Below are 24,719 nucleotides of genomic sequence, written 5' to 3'. Positions count from 1 at the left end.
ATCACTGCCAGGACCAGACACCCCCCTTAAATGTTAGTGTAATACACAGGATATCTAGGCAGTTGGTGTCGATTATCTTGACTGTGCATTCCAGGTGGACTGCCACCCAGATGCACAGCCCTCCAGAGGGTCTTCCCCCTAAAGTATGACACAAAACCTACCCTCGCGGGGACAGATAGTAACCAGGTGTCTTGAAATTGGAAGAGGTCATACCCATCCACCAGCTTCCCCCACTCAGGGCTTTGTAGCTTTGTCCCCAACCCGGCCACATTCCAGGAGGCAATCAGGGTAGGGCGAGTGGCCAATAATCCAGGGAGGACTTCAATGGGATGCGCCAGGCCAGGAGGGGTGGGTGTTTCCCCTAGTTGAGGATTCGAGTCCCATCCATCCTTGGTGGCTACGTAATTGTCGGGTAGTGGGGCAGGCCATCATTCCCTAGGTTTGCCGCCTGTGATAAAGGCCCTGCTTCCTTGCTTTGGTCTCCGACCTCAGAGAATTCCACTGGGGATGGAGCTTCAGTAGGGGCGCCCAGCGGTAGTCAATCCACACTGCTCAAACTGCTCAGGGCCCTGTATCTGTTAGCTACTGGAATTGTAAACTCAGGGAAAGTATTACTGTGGGAAGGCAGGGGATGTTCCAGTGTGGGCATGGCCTGGTTCCGACAGTAGAAATACCCCAGATGACAAGTATTGATAGGGCCTGGGGAGACTAGTCCACTGCACCTTAACAAGTGCTTGACTACTACAGGATCCCTGAAGTTAACGATGATACAATCACCCTCCACATCTTTTCTTCTGGTGCCCAACCAATAAACCCTGCGAACAAACAAAATCTCCCCCTGTCCTCTGCCCATAAGGGGTCGATGCGTGTTTAACCAATGGATCACCTTACTCTTTAACTCGGGGAAGGTTTCACCCCGAGAGTCGTTCAATGGGGGCACACCCGTGAGCACCACAACATACGGGGCTACCTCTGGGGGGAGCTGGGGATAAGGTGAGCGCTTCATGTGAGGGGTTTCCAAACGTTTAGGGGGGGGTTTGTGTTTTGCGGGGGGAGGAGGTTTATGTTTGCTCCCAGTTGACTGCTGATGCCCTGGGGAAGACAGTTGGAATTGCACACCCGGAACATTCCCACCTGTAACAGTAGGAGGCACTCTAGTGCTCCTGCAAGGGCCAGTGGTAACTGCTGGTGTGGGGGATTTCCTCACATTCCCTCCTGTAACAGTAGGAGGCATGCTAGTGCTCCTGCAAGGGCCAGTGGTATCTGCTGGTGTGGGGGATTTCCTCACAGATGCAGGTGCCAGAGGTTGTGGGGGATTTATGGGGAGAAGACCAGCATCCCGTCCGGTGTCCTGATGAATAGGCGGTGGAGTTCCAAGACCTACTCTAGGAGCAGAGTTCCCCACAGCGTGAACAGCCAGGTCTTTCCCCAGGCCTTTATGATTGATAGAAGATGCCAATCTATCTATCCTAGATGTAAGTGTTTTAAAGTGTGAAGTTATGACCTGATCTATGTGGGCCTGTAAATCAATTAATAAATGTGTTGCCCACAGTGGGGGTCCAGTGTGTGGAGAATGAAAACCAGGTTCCGACTGTAGAGGAACGTGTATTGGGTTTGTGTTATTCACATGTTTGCGAGCAGGTTTCATCTTCCTTCGTTTAAGATGAGGTTTGGGGGCCTTTGTCCCTAAGGGTGGGAGATGATGCAATGGTTCTACTTCTGGATCTGAAGCTTCTGGGGCCTGTTGTGCACAGGGTAAGTCTGAGAAAGACATAAGAAGAGAAGTGGATTCAAAGGGGTTGACTGTGGAATCCCCTTCAGGCTGGGAAGGAATAATCGCTGGGGTGAGTGAGAGTCGTCTCTCAGTGTTTTTGATTGCAGTTGAGACGACTCCAATCGTTTTTTGTAACATTTTATTAATTGCTGTAAGGGTGGGTAGGGGCTGGCTCGAGTCTGCTAGCTGTCTGGTCACTGGACGTGAAGCGGGAGCCTTATTATTTTTACCCATGTTGTTCAAAGTTAATGAAAAACGAAAATAACTGGAAGAGGAAAAAGTTAAAAAGCCTGGCTAAGAGTCAAATTTACATTAAAAACAAATTAAACTACAGATTTGTTATAAGAACAAAAGGATTCGCAGTGATTATTATCACCAATTGAAAAAGAGAGAGAAAAAAAACCCCTAGCTATGCCTATTCATTAGAGGGTCGAACTTTAACTACTGCGTAATATAAAACAGTTGGGGTGTGTACCCACTGGAAGGATCAAATCGTAGTAAATACCAGTCAGTAATGGAGTTACCAAGGAGTCTTAGGGGGGTGGCCCTGCCCGGCCTCGTTCGGTCGCGGAGGGAGCCTCAGTCCTTTAAGCACCTCCGGGCACGATTTGTGGCGGAAATGGGCGGTTCAACCGCAAAGCAGCCTGGGATCTGTAGTCTCCCCCCTCTGCGGCCGCGGGATGAAAATGGCAACGGCGGCAGGGGAGACCAACAGCGTCAGGGACCCAGGTGCAGCACTCTCCCAAGGTCAGGTAGGTCAGATTCGCTTGTCCCTCGCAGCGTTAGTGGCCCCCGCTCCACCGAGGGAGCCTCAGTTCTTTAAGCGCCTCTGGGCGTGATTTGAGGCGGAAATTGGCGGTGCAACCGCAAAGCAGCCTGGGAGCTGTAGCCTCCCCCCTCTGCGGCCGCGGGATGAAAGTGGCAGCGGCGGCAGGGGAGACCGACAGCGTCAGGGACCCAGGTGCAGCACTCTCCCAAGGTCAGGTAGGTCGAATTTGCTTGTCCCTCGCAGCGTTAGTGGCCAGTATAAGTGAAAAGGTACAGTGGGTATGGGCTTTTCAGTGCTTTTCAGAGCACTGTACTTAGGCAGGTGGCGGACAGCAGGCCAACAGGAGGTACATGGCAGCCTTTCTTCCTTTCTTTCTTTAATCAAAATATCACAGGCATTTTGAGATGCTTCGGTGTTTTTGGCGCTTGGGACTTATTGTTTAACGTTTTGTACCACTTGGTGATTTTGGCGTTTAGCGTTAGGGCGAAGGCAGCGGCAGCAGGGACGCTTGAATTAAATCTTGAACTTTGGCCCCTCACACCACTTCTGTCCAGCCGAAGCTTGCCGAAAAGCTCACTGGGTTTCCTCTCCCCAGGGTTGCTAGTTGCGCAGCTCTCACCCCTCTCGCTACTTCACCGCTCGCTTGCCTTATTCACTTGAGAAACCCTTCCCCGGCGCTGCCGGAGTCCTTTGATCCTTTTTGCGCTCGCTGGGAGTGTTATGTGGTCCGAATTGCGACAGCCGTATCCGTGCTCATTCCCAACCGCCGGCGCCTATTCAGACACCTCATCTCCTTTAATGTCAACATCTGCTTCTTCTGCCATGGCAGGGTCGCCTTCCTTTACAACTACTTTCGAGCGCGGCGAGGAAACAACCTGGCCATGAATAAGACCACAGCGTAAGGGCAGCAAGTTACAGCACCACAAACTGTGTTGTCAGAAAAAGCAAACACGCTTCCATTGCTCAGAGGCCGCAACAGACAGACGCAGGAAGTACCATCTATATGGGGGTGAGGGCAATTTACTTTGTTGGCTCGAAAGACCATGTATTTAGTTTTGGAGCGATTGATCTCCTAATTTCTATTTTTACAAAATTGACAGAATGCTTCCAATGTTTTCTGGATGTCCATGGACCCTTGCCTGACCCCCCTTTCCACAGAGAATGGTGCAGAAAGATCCCCCTTTTTCCCATACCGTACCCTTGCAAAGGTGTCTTGGTGCAATCGTTGTAGCAGGTGGCAGATGTATAAAGGAATACCCATATCTTTCAATATGCCCCAGAGCATATCTCTAATCAGGTACAAACTACCCCCCTCCATAACCACAGCTTTCCAGTGAATTATTTGGAGTCTAAATAGTTGGTCGATGGTGGAGACCTTGGTACGGAAGCAGCCTGTAGGGGGGTGAGAATCTGACGCTCGTCCATCCAAGTCTGCAGCCTTGATAATAAAAAGCGGGCGAACAGATTTTGAAGGACGTCGATTAAGCCGATTGGGCGATAATTCACCGGGTCCAGAGGCGAGCTCTTTTTGAATATGGGTATAATTTCTTTCCCAAGCCAACTTGTGCGGAACCTCCATTCCCTGAAGAATAGCATTAAACAGCACCCAAATGTAGGGAGCCCATACCTTCGGTTCACTGCGGAACAGGTCTCCCGGGATTCTATCCAACCCCAGGGCTTTTCCTGAGGGTATGCTCTTCAAAACCGCAACTACTTCTTGCATAGTGCAGGGCGGGGCTATCGAGTTAGAAGTACTGGGATCAGAGGGGACAGATGTCCCCTTAGGTGTAGAGGAGAGGGCAGTGGAAAGTGACCTATTGGTTTGGGAATGCAGATTTTTAAAGTGGGAATTCCAAACCTCTTCGCTTAAGTTGGGCATATGGCGTCAGAACCCTCAACCTTTTAACTAGATTCCAAAAGGCCCTGTAATCACGGCTGTCGAGTGCAAATTTAATGGACGCCCATCTGTCATCCTCCCACTCCTGCTGTGCCTGGGCGATTAAGTTCTTATATAAGTTTCTTGCTGTTCTGATGTTAGTGTTTTGTCCACTTTTTATCTGTTTTAAAAGGGCACTTTTCGACAATCTACAGGAAGTATTAAACCAAGGGTTGGAGCGCGTTGAGCGGGCCTTGGAATTGGCGGTTGTGTAAAAGAAAGTTGCAATTTTATTGAGAAGGTCTTGATGGATGTTCTCTAGGGCAAGTTGATGTGGTGGGTCGAGTTTTTCCACTGGGAAGGTGGAGACGTTCTCTAGAAAAGGGAGAACATGTTGATATAGTGTAGCTACCTTATCAACTGATTGGATATGTTTACCCCATCTGATTCGTCTACCACCAGCAATAGCAATTAGATTCGGTTGGGACGGAAGCTCTTCAGAGGGGGACATTTGGCTATGCCCCATCGGGAGCTTTAATTCCAATAACAAAAGATTATGAATGCTATCGTGTATGGTATTTACATTGAAACCCTTGATATAAATCCAGAGTTCAATGTTGAGCATTATATAATCTATTGTGGTGCCTCTGCCTGGTCAATTGAATGTATCTTTGCCTGGTATATCAGAAGAAAATCTTCCGTAACAGGCTCTAAGGGAGTGGGAGATTGTAAGCTTATTTTGCTGGAGAGCTAGTGGGGTCCAGCCCCTTGTTGGATACATAGTGCATTCTGGGATGGACCATGCAGAATCCTCTTCCTGAGTGACTGTATTAATACCGTCTAAAGGTTCGTAGTGACAGTCAAGTCCCCCCCCAATATTTTATTCGATAAGGCAGGGAGAATAGAAAGAAATTGATCTAACTTATTTAAAGTAGGGGATGCCTGGGAGGAGGGAGTGGGACGTGAGTAGACATTGACTACTGCTACCTTTAAGCCATCTGTAAAGGAGAGAAGAATGCAAAGGATGTTGAGGGAGTGAGTATCGATCACTTTTGCTGAGCAACCCAGATGAGTTCCCAGCCAAATAAACAGTCCCCCAGATGGACGTCCCCTCGCCCCCTGACTTGCAGGAATAAAATAAGTAGCAAAACCAGGTCTGTGTGGGGCTATCAAGGCCCAGGTTTCTTGGAATAGACAAAGGTCATACTGGTCAATTAACGCCACCCACTCCAGGTGATCTAGTTTGTAGGTGATACCTGCTATATTCCAAGAGATAAGCATAGTCTTGCTGTCCTCCTTTGGAGGAACGGCGGTGACTGCGAGTGGGCTCCTAGCCATATGGGTACTAGTATAAGCTTTGCCAGGGGAAGCATTGGGACTAGGGGGACATTGAATAGCATTATTTGGTCTCAGTACCTTCCTCCCTTTATGTCCATTTTTTGCTGTGGGGATGATCTCCGACGTTGGCCCCCGCACCTCCAAATGGCTGCCTTCTAAGAGCAAGGTTTTCCCCTCCATCTTTTGAGCATTGATAATGGTCAATCAACATAATTCAAGGAACTGAATCTATTCTCTAGGGAGATGATGTTTGCTCTGCCCTGTTCTCCATACCGGAGTTGGTGTTGACCAATACTTCTAGTTGTCGGGTCTGGAGGATAAAAGTAGCCCAAGGGAAGTGGGTGAATTGTGCCAGATAAGTTGTTACAACCCCTGTCGAGTATGTGATTGACTACCCCTCGGTCCCTGAAATTTATCACCACGCAGTCCCCGTCGATGTCCTTACTTTTCACCCCCAGCCATCTGACTCTGCGGGCAAACAGAATTTCTCCCTGAGCAGGTCCTGTAAGTGGTCTATTCCTATTTAGCCAATAAATTGACTTATTTTTGATCTCAGCAAAGGTTTCGGTTCGCTCAGGCTTTAACAATGGTACCCCTGCAAGTACAACTACATAGGGGGATGCTGCTGGGGGTAGGTCTAGACATGGTAATTGGTGGTGGTGTTCACAAGTATTCGGGTTGTGTATACTTCCAAGTGGGACTGCTGGCTGGACAGGAAGGTTCAATTTGTTACTGTGGAAGTTATTTCGAGGGTTTAAAGGGATAGCCTCACTAGTAATAGACAGGCAAGGTTGGGTTGAGGTAGGAGCTGGGGAACAAAGAATCGTTTGGGATGGCGCCTGGACTGGCCTTTCAACGTGGGGACCGTTAGAAATAACAACACCTGATGAAGAATGGTGATTGCTTTGAGAGTCAGTATCAGCAATGTTGGACCCATTTGGAGCTATAGAATGGCTTCCTCCCACACCACTTGTGTTCAGCAGTGTAACAACCTTGTCGATCCGACTCATCACAGTTTTAAACTGTGTCTTGATGAGTTGTTCGAGATGCGTTTGCAAATCAATTAGTAAGTGGGTTGCCCAAACAGGAGGGGTAAATGCAAGGTTTGTGGGCACTGTGCCCACCTGAGGACCCTCTGGTTTTTTATTGACAACTACTGGGGTTTTGTTACCGTAGTTGCCTTTCTTAGATCTAATGTTGCGTTAATAGCTCCTGGTAGTAACTTTGGGAGCTTTTACAATGGGGGGTGTATTTGTTAGTGTAACATTGGTTTGAGGCAGTGCACACGGAAGATCACCGATGGATAGGTCGAGGATAATACCCGGTGATTTAGGGGGTATTGAAACGGGAGACCCTTGTGTCAACGGAACGTTAGACATTGATGGAGTGAGTGAGAGACGACGTTCGGTGCTCTCTATGGCGCTTGACACGGATCCAATGATTTTTGGAGCATTTTCTCAATAGCAGTTGGATTAGTGGGTAAGCCTTTTAAATTATTTTTTTGCCGTGTCTGAGGGCGTGAGCTTATGGGATTGGGTTTGCTCATTCTTACAGTTTTGAGATAAAATTCTTCAGAGATAAAAAAATAAAATAAAATAAAAATAAAAACCCAAACTTCACAAAAATAAGATGGGAATGCCTTAGATTATTTGGCGCTGAATGCAACCACCAACCCCAGTTCAGCCCAAGGTCCGTCCTTGTAGCGCCCGTATAAATAAGTCAAAAACGTATAAAAGTACCGTATGTGGTGCCGTGGTCAAATTGAATTGGCCCAGTCCAGACACTCTCAGTCACGGACAGGCACAGACAGGCCTGCCCTTGGTCCCGGGCTTGGTCCCCACTTTGTCCCGCGCCGCGGAAGAAGGGAAGTGGCTTTTGGGCGCTATGTGAGCGCCTCCCCCTGAGTCACAGCAGGTGTGTGGGCAGAGATGCACCCTGGGGGCTGTAGTCCTAGCCCGGGTGTAGGCGGTGAGACGATCGTTGCTTCGGGGAGCGCCAGCCCTCCTCTCTCCGCAGCCTGCTCTCACCTCCATGCAAGTCACTAACTTAATTAGATATTCTGCCAGATGGAAATCACCCTATCGTATCTCATCTAAATCCGCTGAGACACCGGGAGCTCTGCAGGCGTTGCACCTCCTTTCTCACACCGTTCACACTCCTCTTCTTGTAGAGCTCCACTCGGTACAACAGTGCTGCTGCTGACAACGCAATCAGTCTTCCCAGCTGTGGGGCTCACACGCAGAACGCCAACGCCAACGCCCAACCAGCCGTGCGGTCGTTGGAAGAAGGAACTCCGGTGACAGAGCATCGACAGGCTCAACGTCCCAAGTGCCGAGCAGGAGTCAGCAAGTCCGCCAGTCGGTCCCGTACTTCCACACTCAAGGGGGACAGACAGCGTCACCAAGGGCTGTAACAGTGGAGTACCGGGTATTTTAGCACCCGGCGGTGCCAGGGGAACACACCTGAAAACTCAGAGTCCTTCCTGTTTCAGACTACAGAAACACAGAGTCTTCTAGGTGAAGTCAAAGATCGTATTTATTGGCTGCAGCCAGTAACAGGTATCCTAGAAGTACAACAGCATGTATGTTCTCAGGAGACTGCTCTTTCACAAAATCCGACTTCTCCTTATATAAAAAATAATATGCTTTGGGCAAACATTCCTAATTTTACAGTAGATCATTCACATATTTTCGCTACAAAGAAAAAGCAAAGTCATGATGACAAGTCCACATTTCAGTTCGTCTAGCCCGTAATTGATTACCCGGCAAGGCCCAGTATTTCCATCAGATATCGACGGACCCCCAATAAAAACGGGCACCTCCTCCTCGTAAAGCAAGTCATAAAGCAAGAAACAGGGACAGGTGTGTGTAAGATTAGGCATGGTTTGTGTGTGATGAAAGGTTTATGACATGTTGTGCCTTGATTCTGATCTCGCTCGGCCACTGGGAAAGAACCTGGACGGACAGGTTTGGCTTCAGGCAGTGGAGTCAGCTTGCCCAGGTCACAGCGGAGTCAGCAAAGGTGTATGTGTCCTTCAGGTTGGCTTCGGCCTTTAGTCATTGCCTTATGTGAGGGCAATCACAAAATGGCTGCCGATCACAAAATGGAACCCGAGGGTTCCGGACGAAAAATCCGATTTCAGGGTGTTTTCGTCACTCGAACATGACGGAAATGCCTCTACATAGTATTCAATTCATTACCGGTCTGCTGATACCAAAATCGTCATGATACGACGATGTTTATGACACAGGTCCAGAATTTTCAGTACCACAACAACCGCACGAAAATGCAGCGTTACAGCAGCTCTCCCCCGACGGCTCTGCTCTCTGCACTCACCATGCTCCAAGCACGATAGTAACTTGTGCTTGATACTGGCCTCATGTCCTGAAGTTCCATAAATGATATCGTTTTTGCTCCAAATTGGCAGCCAAAAGTCCCCGGGGAATAATATTAATGACCCGCTCCCACGGTTTTTATGTGCTTTGTAGTGCTCACGGCTCCAGCCGCACACCAGGAAGTTATAGAGAAACCTGCACACCCTGTCTAGTCTGACGGGCCTGTCCACTTTTTTCAATACCAGGGCACGAAAAACTTAAAAATACATTCGCAACTTTCTACATATAATGCACCCTGGCCTATGGGCTGTGTAGGGCCTACCTGACGGGTAACTTATATGTGTTAAAAAAGAAGGTTTACGCCTGGAAAAAGGTTACTTTTTCGAAGTCGAAATGGCAGTTTAAAACTGCACACAGGTTGCAATGGCTGGCTTGAGAAATGCTTTAAAGTACTACTTAAATGGGTGGCACAATAAGTGCCGCAGGCCCACTAGTTGCATTTAATGTACAGGCCCTGGGTACATGCAGTGCCATGGTACTACAGACTTATAAGTAAATTCAATGTGCCAATTGGGTGTAAACCAAGTTAACCATGTTTGAGGTAGAGAGCTCACGCACTTTAGCACTGGTCAGTAGTAGTAAAGTGCACAGAGATCTAAAGCCAACAAAAAACGGTTCAGTGAACAGGAGTAGTGAAGGCACAAAGTTTGAGGGCAATTCCAACACTATATTCATAACAACCAAAGAGTGTGCCTTATGTTTGTAAGCGGAGCACAACAGTAGAATCCAACTAGGTTCTTAATAAAGCCCTCACTCAACCTAGTTAGTGACATGCTTCATCATCGAGTCCCACCATTAGAGGCCGAATGCCACCCTGGTGTGCTTCAACGCCAGAATTACTGCGGAGCTGGTAGTGTGTGTACAGTGAATAGTGAAAGTGATTATCAAAAATGTATAGGTTGTGTCAAAAAAAAAAGATTTTATTAGAAGCCAATCAAATATGTATAAAAACAGAGTGTAGGACATTAAAACTGAATAAATTGTTCAGCAAAGTCACTAGGATGTGGTCAACATGTTTCTGTAACATGCTTCTGCCTATGTGTTGTAGTTTAACAGGCGTTTGCAGAGACTGGAAGTGGGAGGAGGCAGCGCGGCTCCGGATACGCCGGGACGCCGCCTGCTTCTGATTTCGGTTTGCTGTAGGAGCGGAAGAGGGTGAGCCTGCCGGCGGTGATTTAGAGAACCGGTTTCTTCAGTGGTGGGAGCCCTGGTGGAGCGACCCCCCCCCCTCGATATATAGGCACTGGGATGCTGGCTTCTTAACTGGGAATTTTTCCTCCCACTGTATGGAGGTGAGGAAAGGGGAGCCTGAAGAGCAAAGGGTGGCTGAGGAGGTTAAAGGGTCTCTATCTCTAAACCCGGTCGCTATACTCTTAGGGCCAGGGCAGCTCGCTCGGTAAAGAACTCGAATATAATTCAGCCCATAGTGACCCCCAAAAAATCCCCCCCCATTTTTGAGACCAACATTAGGGGTCAGCAGAAGAAGCAGAGCATCATGATGAGGGAAGTGGAAATAAAAACAAGGGAGAGTCCAAAAAGTAGAGGGAAAGGCAGGGGAAAGAAAAGGATTGTTCTAAAAACTAAAATAACCTCCTCTCTAAAAACCTATCAGAGAGTCATGTCCTCCACTGCAAACTTGTGTAATGCGGCTGAAATGAACACTCAAGTAGAGCAGGAAGGAGGGATTTCTAAATCTAAAACTAAATCTAAAACTAAGACACCAAATGGCGACAATGCATCCCCTCCTCTTTTGACCCCGTTCCAGCAATGTAAGCAGAGGGGGACTAAACAACCTAGTGTAAATGTATCTCTGATCTCCCCTGAATCTCAAACTCACCCAGAGATTCAAGGCCTTAGAAGTTCAGGACCCGCATGTCCAACATAACCCCCCCTTGGACTCCTATGGCACACAAGAAAGGGTGAATGAGATATTAATTTCTGGGGGAACCTCTTCTGATGGTATAACTATGACCACCGAAACTGGGGAAGCTGAGTCGTAAAACCTCGGGACCCCCGGAAATAATGAATCTGTGGCGCATTCTTTGTCTGACATCCTGATTGCAATGAAGGGGGAGATGATAACTAGTTTCAAGATCTCAGAAATGAATCAGGCTGAACTGGGGAGCAGATTTTCTGTCTCCGAAGCAAACCAGGCGGCAATTAAATCCTCTTGTGAGATGCTGGCCCAGAAACTGGAGGAGGTGGCAACAACAACAGACCTAATTGAGACAGAGATTCTAGTCATTAAGAAGGCAACAATCTCTGCCACAACTGACATGGCAAAGCTGGCAGCTCAGAATAGGGCGTTAAGAGATGATCTAGAAAGGCTGGAGAATCACTCCCAGAAAAACAATCTGAGACTTTTGAATATCCCAGAGAATCTTGAAGGGACAGATCTAAAGGGATTTTTTATTTTGTTGTTACAGGGGACAGTCCTCAAGAGTTTTCCGGATATAAACCTAGTACAGGAGATCCAAAGGGTCCATCGAGATCCATTTAGGAAGAAGCCTGGCCAACATAAGCCCAGGAAGATCTTGGTTACCTTTCTCTCCTATGCTGTTAAAGAACAAATATTGTCTGCAGGCCTTAAGGAGGGCTCAGTCTCGTTTTCACTTACAGGGCAAGAGCCAATTACCTTTCAGATAAGATCGGATATATCTCACACAACAGCTACCAGGCAATGGAAGCTTGGGAGTTGGTTAGAAGAGCTAAAAAGCTTAGGAGTAAAGGCCCATCTGAAGTTTCCAGCTCAGCTACGAGCTATGTTTAATAATCAAATGCATCAGTTTCGTACAACCGAAGAGGTAGATGAGTTCATGGCAAAAATCAGAGGAGGGAAATCCGAGAAATAACTAAGAGAAGGTGTTACTATCTGGGTACGACAATAGTATAAATAGCTTTTCGCCACGGTAGCTAAGATCGTTCATTCATCTTTTTCCATTTGTAAAATAATGTTTCTAATTTGATGTGGGGGGGACTAAATAGGCTTCGCCTATTTGGAAGGGAGGGTTCCTCATGGGAGTGAAGGGGCACAGGAGGGTGGGTGGGTGGATTTCAGGGGGCACTGGGTGGGGAGCAAAGGGATAAAATGAAAAAATACTCATCTCACCTTTGGAGTTTAGCATATGGGCCGGTGACTCTAGGTCAAAGATTTTTGATTGAATGGCAGGAGTAGTAACTCAGCGCAGTAAGAATAGCTTTATCTCCTGGAATGTTAACGGACTAAGATGCCAAAAGAGACAGAGATTGATAATGAAGCATTTAGAGCTCTCTGAGGCACAGATATGCTTCCTACAAGAAACACTCGTAACTGCTGAGGAATCTAAAAAAATGTTTTCTAATATTCCTTTGGTTGAGAGTTTTTGTTCTTCTAGCCAAACAATAAATACTCATGGAGTTTCAATTTTGATAAAGCGGGGGTTAACGTGTTCCATAAAATCATTTCAGACAGACCAAACTGGGAGGTGGGTCATCGCGCATTTGGACCTTGAGGGCATGGACTTAGTCTGTGCTTTTTTTTATGGCCCAAATGTGGACGATTCATCATACATCTCTAAACTTTATTCAAAGCTAATTCTGGAGAATCCTCCAATGATCGTGGGAGGGGGGGGGGGACTTTAATGTCCTCCTAGACCCTGTTAAGGACAGGTCAAATCAAGGCCATTATATAGGGCACCTCGTATTTGGCGTGCTATGAAAAACTTGATGCACGACCTAGGTTTGTTAGATGTCTGGAGAGGCATGATGGGAGAGGTAGCTGGGTTCACGTTTTACAGTAAAAGATACCATAATTTTTCTAGGATCGATTACATATTAGTGAGTAGAGAAGTCCTGACTAAAACCTCCGCTGTTTCTATTCTCCCGGGCCACCTTTCCGATCATGCCCCTGTCTCGTTTTCATGCAAAAGAATAACAAATTCCATCCAGACGAGATGGACCCTCAATAGGGGATTGCTAACAGACCCCGATATCATCCTGGCCATCAAAGCTTCCTCTCTAGAGTTTTTTGAGATCAACTTTGGCTCAACGGCTATGGAGGTTGTCTGCCCTTCCTTATGGTCCTCTCGGATCGTTAATCAGTTCTTGAAGGGTTTGTTCCGGATGTACCCTCCAGTTCGACCTCCTCCACCAGTTTGGCAGCTCAATCATGTACTGGCTCAACTCATGAAACCTCCGTTTGAGCCGGTGCACAAGGCGGACTTGAAGTTCCTCTCTTGGAACCTTGCTCTCCTCCTAGCTCTTACTCCAGCGAGAAGAGTTAATGAGCTTCAAGCCCTCTCCATAGTGCATCCATTCTTTCAATTCAAAAAGGATGTTCTTATTCTTCGCACCAATCCAAAGTTCATTCCGAAAGTACCATCTGAGTTTCACTTGAATGAACCTTTGATTTTAAAGTCTTTCTTTCCGCGCCCTTCTACACCTGCGGAACGCACTTTACATTCTTTGGACGTTCAGAGATGCTTAAAATTCTACTTAGAACGTACAAGGCCCTTTCGGAAATCATCCCAGTTGTTCGTGTCCTACAGCGCACCACGGAAGGGATTTCCTTTAGCAAAGAGTGGCATTTCCCGCTGGATCTCCAGTGCGATTCAATTTTGCCATCAGGAGGCAGGCAAGCCTTTGAACAGTAGCGTTCGTGCCCATTCTACAAGGTCTGTGGCATCATCTGTGGCTCTTTTCTCTGGAGTCGCCATTAAGGATATATGCAGGGCAGCAACGTGGAGCAGTACTCATACCTTCACGAAACATTACTGCCTAGAGTCTGCAGGACGAGACGACGCGGCTGTTGGTCAAGCAGTTCTGCGGAATCTTTTTCATTGAGAGGTGAGCTTTCCCTTCAGTCCCTCCATCCTGGTGAGCACATTTTGTTTACTTTTTCTTACTTTACTATAAGTATTACTAAATGGTTATGTGATGCCATGTTTTTTGTTTACAAAATGTGTCTTTGTGTTTTACTGCTAGCTACTCTGATACAAAGCATGGGAATCTATGAAAGTTCCAGTACTGAGGCAAGAAAACAAGTTACTTACCTGTAACTTTGGTTCCCCAGTATGGGTAACTTTCATAGATTCCCATGCGCCCACCCGCCTCCCCTGGGAAAGCTTAGTCTTTTCACATGAGATAGTGGCGGTTTGCACAACGGCTACGAAAATCTGAGGCTCTGAGCTCTCTCAGGAAGGTTCTAGAGGGTGAGGCTGTTCTGATTGGTCCTGGCAAAAGTTTGGTCTCTTTTACACAAAGAGAGGGATAGGATACAAAATGAGATGAGGCCTAGGCATGTTTTTCTCTTTTGTTTCTATGGTTTTTATACTACAGAGGCTCCCATTCCGACGACGGGGAATGATACAAAGCATGGTAATCTATGAAAGTTACTAATACTGGGGAACCAAAGTTACAGGTAAGTAACTTGTTTTCTTGGGCATGTCTGTGTGCCACATGGCTTAGGTGTACATGCACAGATGTGCATGTACACAGGAATTCGTTATTTACCATGCAATAGTATTACATCGTAAATAACGAATTCTTAGGGGACTGTGGCACTATTTGCAGTGCCACCTACATATAACCGAATCAGTATTTTACAGAATCAGTAAATTTACCAATTCGGTAAATTTACCGATTCTGTAAAATGTAGGACCCTACATCCCGATCACCAAAAACAGGTCGGTAACGGCCGAAATCGGCCGTTACCGACCGGTATTTGGTGACCTACATCTGGCCCTAAATCTCTATCTTCCTTAACGCAGGCCGGTAAAGACCTTTTGGACTCCCCTATCACGTTGGAGGTGATAAAACCTCAAATAAAGGTATCTAAAAATGAGAAAGAATCTGGTCTGGATGCCCTCCCAAACGAGGTATATAAACTTCTGGCAGACGAGGTTGCCCCGATATTGGGGACTTTATTTCAGTCAATTTATAGTTCAACAGGGCAAATCCCCAGGTCATGGAGAGAAGCAACCATTGTATTGATACCCAAACCTGGGAAGGACCCTCTGAGAGCAGACTCCTATCGGCCAATCTCCCTGCTAAACTCGGACTATAAAATCTATATGGGTATATTAGCAGGGAGACTGCCCAAATTGGCTCCTGGACTGGTTAATTCCGACCAAAAGGGGTTTAATAATGGACGCCACATCCAGGAACAGACGCAGCTTCTCATTGGCAACATAGATCTGGCCACAGGGAGATCAGAACCCTTGGCGGTAATCGCTTTAGATGCCGCCAAGGTGTTCGATGGCGTCTGTTGGTCCTATCTTTGGGAGGTATTGGAAGCAATGGGCTTTGGCCCCGTGTTCATTCATACCCTAAGACAATGCTACCAGCGAGCCTCAGCAAAAATCCTGATAAATGGGTCGCTCACTTCCAGCTTTGAGATTTAGAGGGGAACTAGGCAGGGGTGTCCCATCTCCCCCCTGCTGTTTGACTTATACATAGAGCTGTTAGCCCAGGCAGTAAGGTTAGATGAACGAATCCTGCCCTTTAAACCTCAGCAGTATTCAAAAGTAGCACTATGTGCCGATGATATTATCCTCTGTACCAGCCAACTCCTCCAAGACGGAGGTAATGTGCTGGAATATGACACAATGGAGGGAGCAGATCAGTACAGAGTTTAAGTATCTCGGCATAGTTAGCGAGCTGGATAAGATTGCCCCTTTGAATTTGAAAAAAGTCATTAATGAATTAGACGTTTGTTCGCAACGTGGAAGAATCTCCCCCTAACCATATATGGTAAGGTAAACTTATAAAAAATTACTATCCTCCCCAAGTTGACATATATCTTCAATGCTGTTCCCCTGATTTTCCCCCAACCGGGTATTTCGAAAATACAGAGCAAGATTGGGAGTTTTCTATGGGGCGATAAAGGAGTGTGGTTGTCATGGAAGAAACTGAGGCGGAGGTTGGTCAAAGGCGGGTTAGCCCTCCCAGATATCAGTTGGTACCTGGTAGCATTTCAATTTAAAGCCACCCGGATGCTTTTGACAAAACCTGCGGTCTCAGCTTGGGGGCTTCCGCTTAGTGAGCTGATAAACAACGAAGAGGGGGGCAGGGCAGAAGGGTTTCTCTATAAATTTGGTTCACCCAAATTTTTTTAAAGAGTACGCCTGAAGGTCCTGAAAAACGCATTATGAATCTGGTTCAAAGTAAGGACTAGGTGTGGGATAGGCTACTATGTAGACCACGCCCCTGTTTGGGACTCCCCCGGGTCTCCTCTCTGTCTTAAAGACGGATTGGCTGCCCCTATTAAGAGAGCTGAAGTTTCTACTTGGTCAGATTTGGGGGACGCAAACGTTATTCATTCGTGGGAAATATTGAGAGCTAAGATAGGCCCTGGCATATCCAAATTTAAGTTTTTACAACTGAAATCCTGGTTCGAAACAGGAAGCGGGGGTATAAGGGAGATTGGGACACAGAGCTTCTTTTCACATTGGACCGTCTGCTGAAGAAAGAGGTTTTGATTTAGTATAGGAAGCTGGTTGAAGCAGACGATAAGGGTATTCCATCACAGGCTTCGGTGTGGAATCAATATCCCTTTGAATCTGTAATAGGGGAGCTTTTAGAACCTTCCTTAAAACTTCTTTATAAATTCACAAAATCAGCTGGTTTAAATAAAAATCATTTTTTTTGTGACCAATCGTATCTATTATACCCCAGCTAAAATAGCAAAATTTGCCCCAATTCCTGAGCCGATATGTCACAGTGTGTGTGCGCAGAGCTGGGAGCATTTGGAAAGGGATTGGGGACTATCTGTGCAGGATTTTTGACATAAATATTGTGGTCAATGGGTCTTCAGTCTTGTTTGCGGATGACTGTTCCTCAACAAAGGACTTGGCAGTGAAGGATAGTGGACTATTATTATGCCTTATCTTGCTGGCGCGCAGAGAAATCTGTGTGAAATGGAAAGACCCAACCCCCCCAAGAACGGAAGATTGGCTGAATTCAGCATTTGCAATGGCTCGCCTTGACCTTGCCAGTTCCAGCAGCACTTTAACCAGCCTCTGGCAACCCCTTATCACCGTGGGGCGCGACCTGAGACTGTTTTGGTAACTAAGCGTGAAGGGACCCGGTCCTATGATTACACCATAACTCAAGTGTAAGGAGTCGGTCGGAAGACCTAAGCAAGTGCAGTTGGCCGGAGGGAGCCCAGGTCCATAACAACGACTGTAACATTCTGCAATATGCTTATAGGTGAGATGAGGACAAAAAAAAACAACAAAAAAACAGGCATTCGTCAGGACCAAGAAGGACATGTAAGCCTCAGCTGTATGAGCGCGCTTAGGCCCACCCTAACCTGAGGTGACGCTATACACTTGCAGGCGGCTTTTCTTTCCTCATTAGCGCTCCATATTCAGGAATTTAATATTTCTGGATTTACCCCCCAATCCTCTCCCTCATGATGGCACTGTTCTTTTTCACCTTCTCCTTAGGGACTCCCATACCCGCCACGCTTTAACGCTTTAACGCTTCTCCTACTTTATTATCACCTGTGATTCTTGATGATTCCTGTTCTCACCAACACCTTGCGGGACTTGTATCCAGGCGCTATTGACTTCTAATAGAGGCAGAACTCCGTCAGACTGTATTTTCTACCGACTCAGGGCACTGTATTCATTGTGAGGTGAGTTGCGCCACAGTTCTTTTGTGCCCCCTTCACCCACATTTTCTTTATGCCAACAGACTTATTTTGTTCTGTTTTGTGTTATCATATATTTCATTCGGCCAAGCAACATTCCCGTTTTCATTAACCTTCCTGGATTACTCACTATCATCCCAGCTTGTTCCCTAAGCTATTTGGATTCCACGTTATTCCATTTTATTTTACTCTTGGCTGCCCAACGTTATTACTGAATCAATTACGTTTCTGTTTCATCTATCTCTATTGAATTTTTTGTTATCTTATGTCTCATTTTTTGTCATGTCTTTATTCGCTTGATTACTCAGAGCTCCACCTCTTTACATCTTTCCCCTCTCTTTCCATCATACTTAACACTTTATGTCCCCTACACCAGACATATTTGGACCTTATAAGTGTTTAGCCATGCAACAGTTAATGTTGTTGCACAAAGGATATTGTGCTGCATAACTAAATACGTAAAAGGTGCCAATGCTTGTTTATAACTGATTTAATTACGTGACATAACTGCAATGTAACTCACCTAGTTTCACCCCTAAAGTACTTAAATGTCAGACACTGAAAAACTGCAAAGGCGGAAATGCCATACAGTCGGCAATTTGAAACTAGATGGCCAGAAGCATAGAAAGATTAAGCATGTGCACCCTGCTGGTGTTGCACCTACAAATCAGCTTCTGAACCAAGAGAGTTCTCCAGAACAGGGCTGAAAATTGCATTCTCTGCTCTCCTCAGCTCACTACATGCCACAACTCAGAGCCATAGAGGAAGGACTACTAAATTATTAACAACATATAGAAAGGACTGTGAGCCGCAGTGGGCAGAGAAGAAGGACCACTCACTTTGTAGTGAGAAAAGAGATGGGACTACATAATTCCATTAAAAGCATCAATTGAAACAATTTGTAAAGGACAGTATCTGCCACTGGTGGTGCCATGGACAAAACAACGGAAAGACAATATCTTGTCGGGTCTCTGGCTGCTGTGCCACTATGAAGGGTGCCAAGAAACACAGAGCCTCATCCATAAAAATATTTCAACCAAGTGTTCGAAACAGATAACAATCCAAGTATGCCCTATAGAAGGTTACCCACAGCATGAAGAAGGCATGTACACATCTACTTTGGGTGTTTTCTTGCCCTCCTTGACTCTAACATAAACAGTAACTCTCGTCCTCCAAAATGGAGGCACAGATGATTGGCATGTCGCAGATGTTTGAACGGATATCCCGCATCCAACCCAATTAGCTCAATAATATCTGTAAATCATCCCCTCAGAGACTAATATTTGATGCCCAGAGCAGGATAAAACCATACACCATAGACCCACAAGCGTTCAGTTGGGTGAGCTGTGCACACAAAATAAAAGTCTTGTGACCGCCACAGGAAAAGATGAAGCGCGGAATGCCCACTCCCCCCAAAAAACAAAAAAATCATTGAGTTGGGCAAGTTGCGCACAACAAAAGAAAAGATGTGCAGCTGCCATTATTAAAGATCACACGCTGTGTGCCATGCTGCAAAATAAATAAATAAAGTGTTAGCTTGCACGCTAATGCAACCAAATCCATAGAAAAACAATTACAAGAAAAATTTCAAGAACATGTTGGGGAAGTGAGGTTGGGGCAGTGCATAGCTTTTGTGCCTGCAACGGCTGCTATGACGAAGAAGTCATTAACCCGTTCCATGCTGCGGACGGTCCCCGGCCGTCCAACGTAACAGTGGGTGTGTGCGGAGGACGGCTGGGGGCCATCCGAATCCCGCCCACTCATTAATTGTCCAGCACCGTGACGGAATTTGCACCGCGGTCAAGGTGTTAACAAAAGAGTTCTCACAAACTGGAAATAAAACATACCAAGTAACAACACATGTAACAGGGGCAGTCCTTATGGGAGGTTACAAGAGTAGAAAAGAAGGGACTAAGAAGGGACAAGTAGGCAAAGTAACCAAAGACAATAAAGCATTTACAAAGGACAGTCACAAGAGACAATTGAAACTATGTGCAGAGCTTAAAGTCCATATCCTAAACACAGCATGTCTCAAAGAGAATGCTTAAGCTCTGCCTAGGCAATACCTAAAAAAGGATCCTTAGCTGCATAGACTTTGATGACCTTTCTTTTGATACAAATATGGCATCAAGGTTTTGACATAGGGTAGGGAAGTGATTGCTTGTAGTCAAGTGAACTGTATAATACTAATTTGCATATATTATGTTGCAGTTTATGAATGCCACTTTGAATGCAATTCGAAACTTACCACTACAGTGACAAGGAGAAAACATTGCTCTAGGTCTGCCACTGCAGCCTAGTCGGGCAGCTATTAAATTAAATTGCCAACTTGACTTTCCAAAATAAACCCTTTTACCTAGTCATGACCTTCTTGCTTAAGGCTTCCCTGGGGAAGATTTTAGTGGCCCAAGGCAGGGTGCCAAATATTAAAGAGGTATGCATGTTTCTTTTGTGATTGAAATAGCCTAGCAGTAAAACTCAAAACTGTTAGTAAGGCCAGTAGTCATATAGGCTAACACAGAGTTACACTAGCTCACATGCTAAGTAACGATTGATTAAGCCCAGATCTGTGCCTGGGGTGACTGTTTGAAAAATGTCACCACTCCGTCCATTATTTTATTTTGTGATGTTGCTATATGCGCCCTTAGTGGCGCAGGGTATGCCCAGACATGAGTTCCTTTCTCGCTGCCCAACTGGATTTCAAGCTAGCCTGGCTGATTAGGGGTGATACCCAGAAACCAGCTCCAGGATGCTTGTTTCTGCTCCAGGGGGGACCTGGCTTTGCAGTTTGGGCTGTACTGTTTACATGGGGAGCAGGGTCTGGACTGATTTGCATATGGATACGTCCAAACTGGGCTAACGTGACAAGCAAAAAAACGATGGATAAAACCCAGATCCATGACTCGGGGTGGGTTTTTGAAACGTTTGAACACTCCGTCCATCATTTTATTTTTTGATGTTTCACTGCAGTAAGGCCATTAGTCGTATTGGCTCACACAGAGTTGCATTAGCCTCCGCGCTATGTGCTAAATTTCATTTGGGAACACTAAACATAGTACTGTGAGGTATGAAATTAATAATTACATTAAACCCAACGTCTTGCTGAAGTCAGTTTTAAAGTAACGTTTAATGTAAAGGTGACCTTAGAAAGTCACTACTTTGTTGCCCAAAGCTGTGGTAGCCTTTTCTTCACTACAATAGTTGCCTCTTGAGATGGCCTTCTGCTTTCTTGCTGGTAGGTGTGAAGCACTCCCAGAAACAAAAGGATTATTCTTTTGACAACCCGAGAAGAGTGGTGTTTCCTGAAGGGAAAAAAGAAGACCCCTCACCGCCCGCCTGACGACCTGAGAGACTACTCAGGACCTATCCCTATTTTTGTTTCTTTTGCTGTTTGGTTATCCAATAAAAAAATAATTATACTCACCCTGAGAATCATATTGCCTGTGTCCCTGATTTGTACACTACACGGTGGTGTCAGAAGTGGGGCATTTCCCCCGTGTTGAAACATGACACAACCCGTGCTCATTGAGGGGATAATATCCCAGCTAGCAGAGGGGCAGAAACATTTACAGTTGGTAGTATAGCAACACTCTCAGACAGCCCAAAGAGACCATGAGGCGTTACAAGAGGCCCTAAAAAGTCAAGCTGAGCTCATCATCTATTACCAACAGGTACATGATACTGCCATCCTGAGATTAACAAATGCTATCATTAGCACAAGAGTCAGACCCAATGTCTGTTTTGCAAAAATATCAAGAAAGGGATGACCCAGACTATTTATTTTTATAAACTTTGAGCGGGTAGCCGCCACAGCTGCCTGGCCTCTGGAGAGATGAGGCCAGTATATAGCTGCTCTATTGTCGGGGGAACTACAAGCCGCCTATCAGGCACCCAACCCAGCAGGCACTACTGCCTATGACGATATCAAAAAAGCAATTCTGGAAGGGCTAGGGTGTGATCCAGAATATTACAGAGCTAAATTTAGGAAGGAAAGGCGAGTTATAGGGGATAATCCAAGGGACCTTTATTATAGAATCAGAGACCTAGACAATAGTTGGCTTTCACCCCACCCCTCTTGCATGGAGGAAGTAACAGAGAAGGTATACCTAGAGCAGTTCCTCAAGGCTTTACCAGTCAGTGCCCGTAACTGGGTTAAACAACATCCCAACCCTACTTCTACAACATTGGTAGAACTTGCATGGGCATGCCACCGATCATCAGTGGAAAAATTCAGGAATGCTCTGTATGCCTTAAATGCGGCGCATTCCTGCACTTTCCCATTGATGCAGTACAGTACAGCAAGTTTACTTGCTGCGTTTCACTGCACCACTATTCCATAAATATGCTCCATGTGTAGACATTTGAGTCGAGACAAAACATGGCCCAAATAATCGAGTAAAACTGTCATTCTAATGGTAGGACTAACAGGAGAATATACGGGAATGAAATCATAAGTGATATTTACCAAAGAAGTCCTGACACCAGGTCAGGCCTAGTTACTGTGATGAGAAGCCCATTGAAAATCAAAGTGGTGACAGAGAAGGGTCCTGGTTTTAAAGAATTATGTCAGTATTCTCTGTGGTGATGTCGGAACAAGCTATCATAGTGGTCCTGCGGCAAAAGCCTGTTAGAAACCAGCTCCCCTTTTAGGTACATTTTCTCTGCTGAGCATCCTTACTGTTAGAAACGTTGGAAAACCATGTATGCTGTGCTGCACTCCAAAGAGGGTTGTTACTAATACTAGGAAGCACACATTTATGAACTACCTCTATATGTAGAGATTTTAAATAAAGGACATATTTATTTTACAGCCTCGGGACAGCCCCAGGCCTGCTCACCACAAGGGGCCAAGCCTGTGGTGGCAGGATCTTGAGTTACCTCTTAGCTTCTATAAAAGAAGAGTAAAAGAAGCAACATTATTTCTTCACGGCTCACTTTGTCTCATTTACATTATGTACCAAGAATGTAACCCATTTTAGGGATAAAATATTATGGTGTGATATTTGTAAAATGTTTGGATTGTTCATATGTACCTGGCATTGGGGCCACCTATTAAGAATGTGTATGTACTCCACCAATCTTTGAATATTTGACAACATTAGTGTGGAATATTAGGTTTTAAGAACCCCCCACTGTCGTTTTGCCATGAATCATAAGTAAACGTGAATCTATTTCTGCTGATTCCTTGCATACGTTAGGCCACTGGATCCAGTTTTTTGCTACATGCCTGATGCAAAACCACTAATGAGTAATGGCTTATTTTGTTTCTTCAGCCAGAAGAATTGTATGAAATAATGACTAACGCTTTGATAGAGAACAAACCAGCGCTAGTACAGCTTCTCCTGGATCATCATGTTGACCTAAACATGTTCCTGACCTGGGAAAATCTGACCCTCATTTACAACAGCACTGACCGATGGAAACTCACCCGCAGAATGCTAATGGAACTGGCAAAGAAGGACAAGTTGCTGCCATCTGCCCAAAGGGTGCCAGGCGTCCAGCTTCATCATGTAGCCTCTGCTCTGAGAGTATTGCTTGGAGAATTCACTGAACCACTTTATCCACGTTTGAAAGTCTATAGACCCCCACCTCAGAGCACACCTAAGGTAAAAGAATGATGTGCTTAAATCCTTTGTTTTACTGCATTCTCTACTTCAAACCCACAGCTATTCATGCCGATGTATAAATGTAATCTGGTGTTTCTAGGAGCGGATGTGGTGGTAGCGAGAGTAGTAGGAGTGCCGATGCCGTATTGTATAATGGAGGAATGTGTAATGATTTATATAGGTCAGTGGGTGTATTAAAGAAAACAGTACTCCAGGAGGCACAGATATATGCATGCATCAGACTTGACAGTAGTCTAAGGATCTCACAAAAATGCCCCATTGACCATAATGTTTACCTACGAACAGCTGGTCACGTTACGTCTTCATTCCTAAAATTAGAAGTATAACACTTCTGGCACTTTTTCACCTCGTGGGAATGGTATGTTTTATTGTGTGAATTTACACAATGCATACTAACCTGGGGATGGATAGCACACTGGTGACTGATTATTCAAGACCTTGTTGTGCATAAGGAATGAAAGCTCTCTTGTGCAGTTTGTGCCATTTTTCTGATTCTTTGATGCCACTTCTGTTCTGTAGGGGTTGGGGCATGAGTGTTTTACCTTTTTCCACCAGAACAGGTATAGGACTTTGCTGATTCCTATCCTTGTGGACTGGTGGTTCAGTAGGTCTGATCTACCCATTTATATATACTTAAGGTAGGGAAAAGACAGGTTGCCAACATCCTCCTGACTTCCAAGTGGTTGCAAGTGACGCTTATCGCCTGAAATGCCCCAGAGTTTTGCAACTTCTATTCAGAAAGAGGTCCCACTCATAGTCTTATTCATGTAAGATGATATGATTAGCTGTGCAGCGAACCTGAATCTTTTTTTTTTCTTTTCATCTTTCGCCTAGACGCCATCTTGAACAAACATAGTGATTTTGAAGACTAGAAATAAATGTGCACACTGCCAGAGTAAAAATTGCATTTGGTTAATTCGAGCTGTTAGAGGACGCTTCTTCCTTCTAGTTGTAGCAGTGTACTAGTCTTTGAGGCCCCAGTGAACCCCTCTGTGTAAAAGCAATCCCCTTTTTTTAATATTTTTATTTTTCAGAGCCAGAAAAAAAAGAAAAGAGAACAGAAAAGCAGTCCTAATACAGAGTACAATTTCAAATTGTGAGATAATCAGGTGATAAAAGAAAAAAAAAAAGAAAAAATATATAAAACACAAAGTATACATTGAAAGAAACACCATAACAGTAAGCAATTAAAATGTATATATGCTTAAACCCCATTCTTCCACTTTATTAGGGGTAGCCATATCGCCTCTCCACGCTTAGCAGCTTTGGGTCCTCTAGTGGCATAAATAGCATTCTCGAGATTAAAAG

The 24,719-nt window shown here is 45.5% G+C and overlaps 1 protein-coding gene across 1 annotated transcript in view; it reads left to right on the top strand.

Moving 5' to 3' along the window:
* Nucleotides 1-24,719, top strand: part of LOC147693361 (transient receptor potential cation channel subfamily M member 2-like) — a 1,943,547-nt gene that overhangs the window by 536,222 nt on the left and 1,382,606 nt on the right. The window contains exon 11 of the mRNA XM_086933684.1: nucleotides 23,058-23,390. Within this exon, the coding sequence (XP_086789810.1) occupies nucleotides 23,058-23,390 (333 nt within the window). The remainder of the gene's footprint in view (nucleotides 1-23,057; nucleotides 23,391-24,719) is intronic.

The sequence above is a fragment of the Lissotriton vulgaris genome, chromosome 8, assembly GCF_964263255.1.
Source record: "Lissotriton vulgaris chromosome 8, aLisVul1.2, whole genome shotgun sequence".
Taxonomy (NCBI): Eukaryota; Metazoa; Chordata; class Amphibia; order Caudata; family Salamandridae; genus Lissotriton; species Lissotriton vulgaris.
This window is presented reverse-complemented; position numbering and strand designations above follow the sequence as displayed.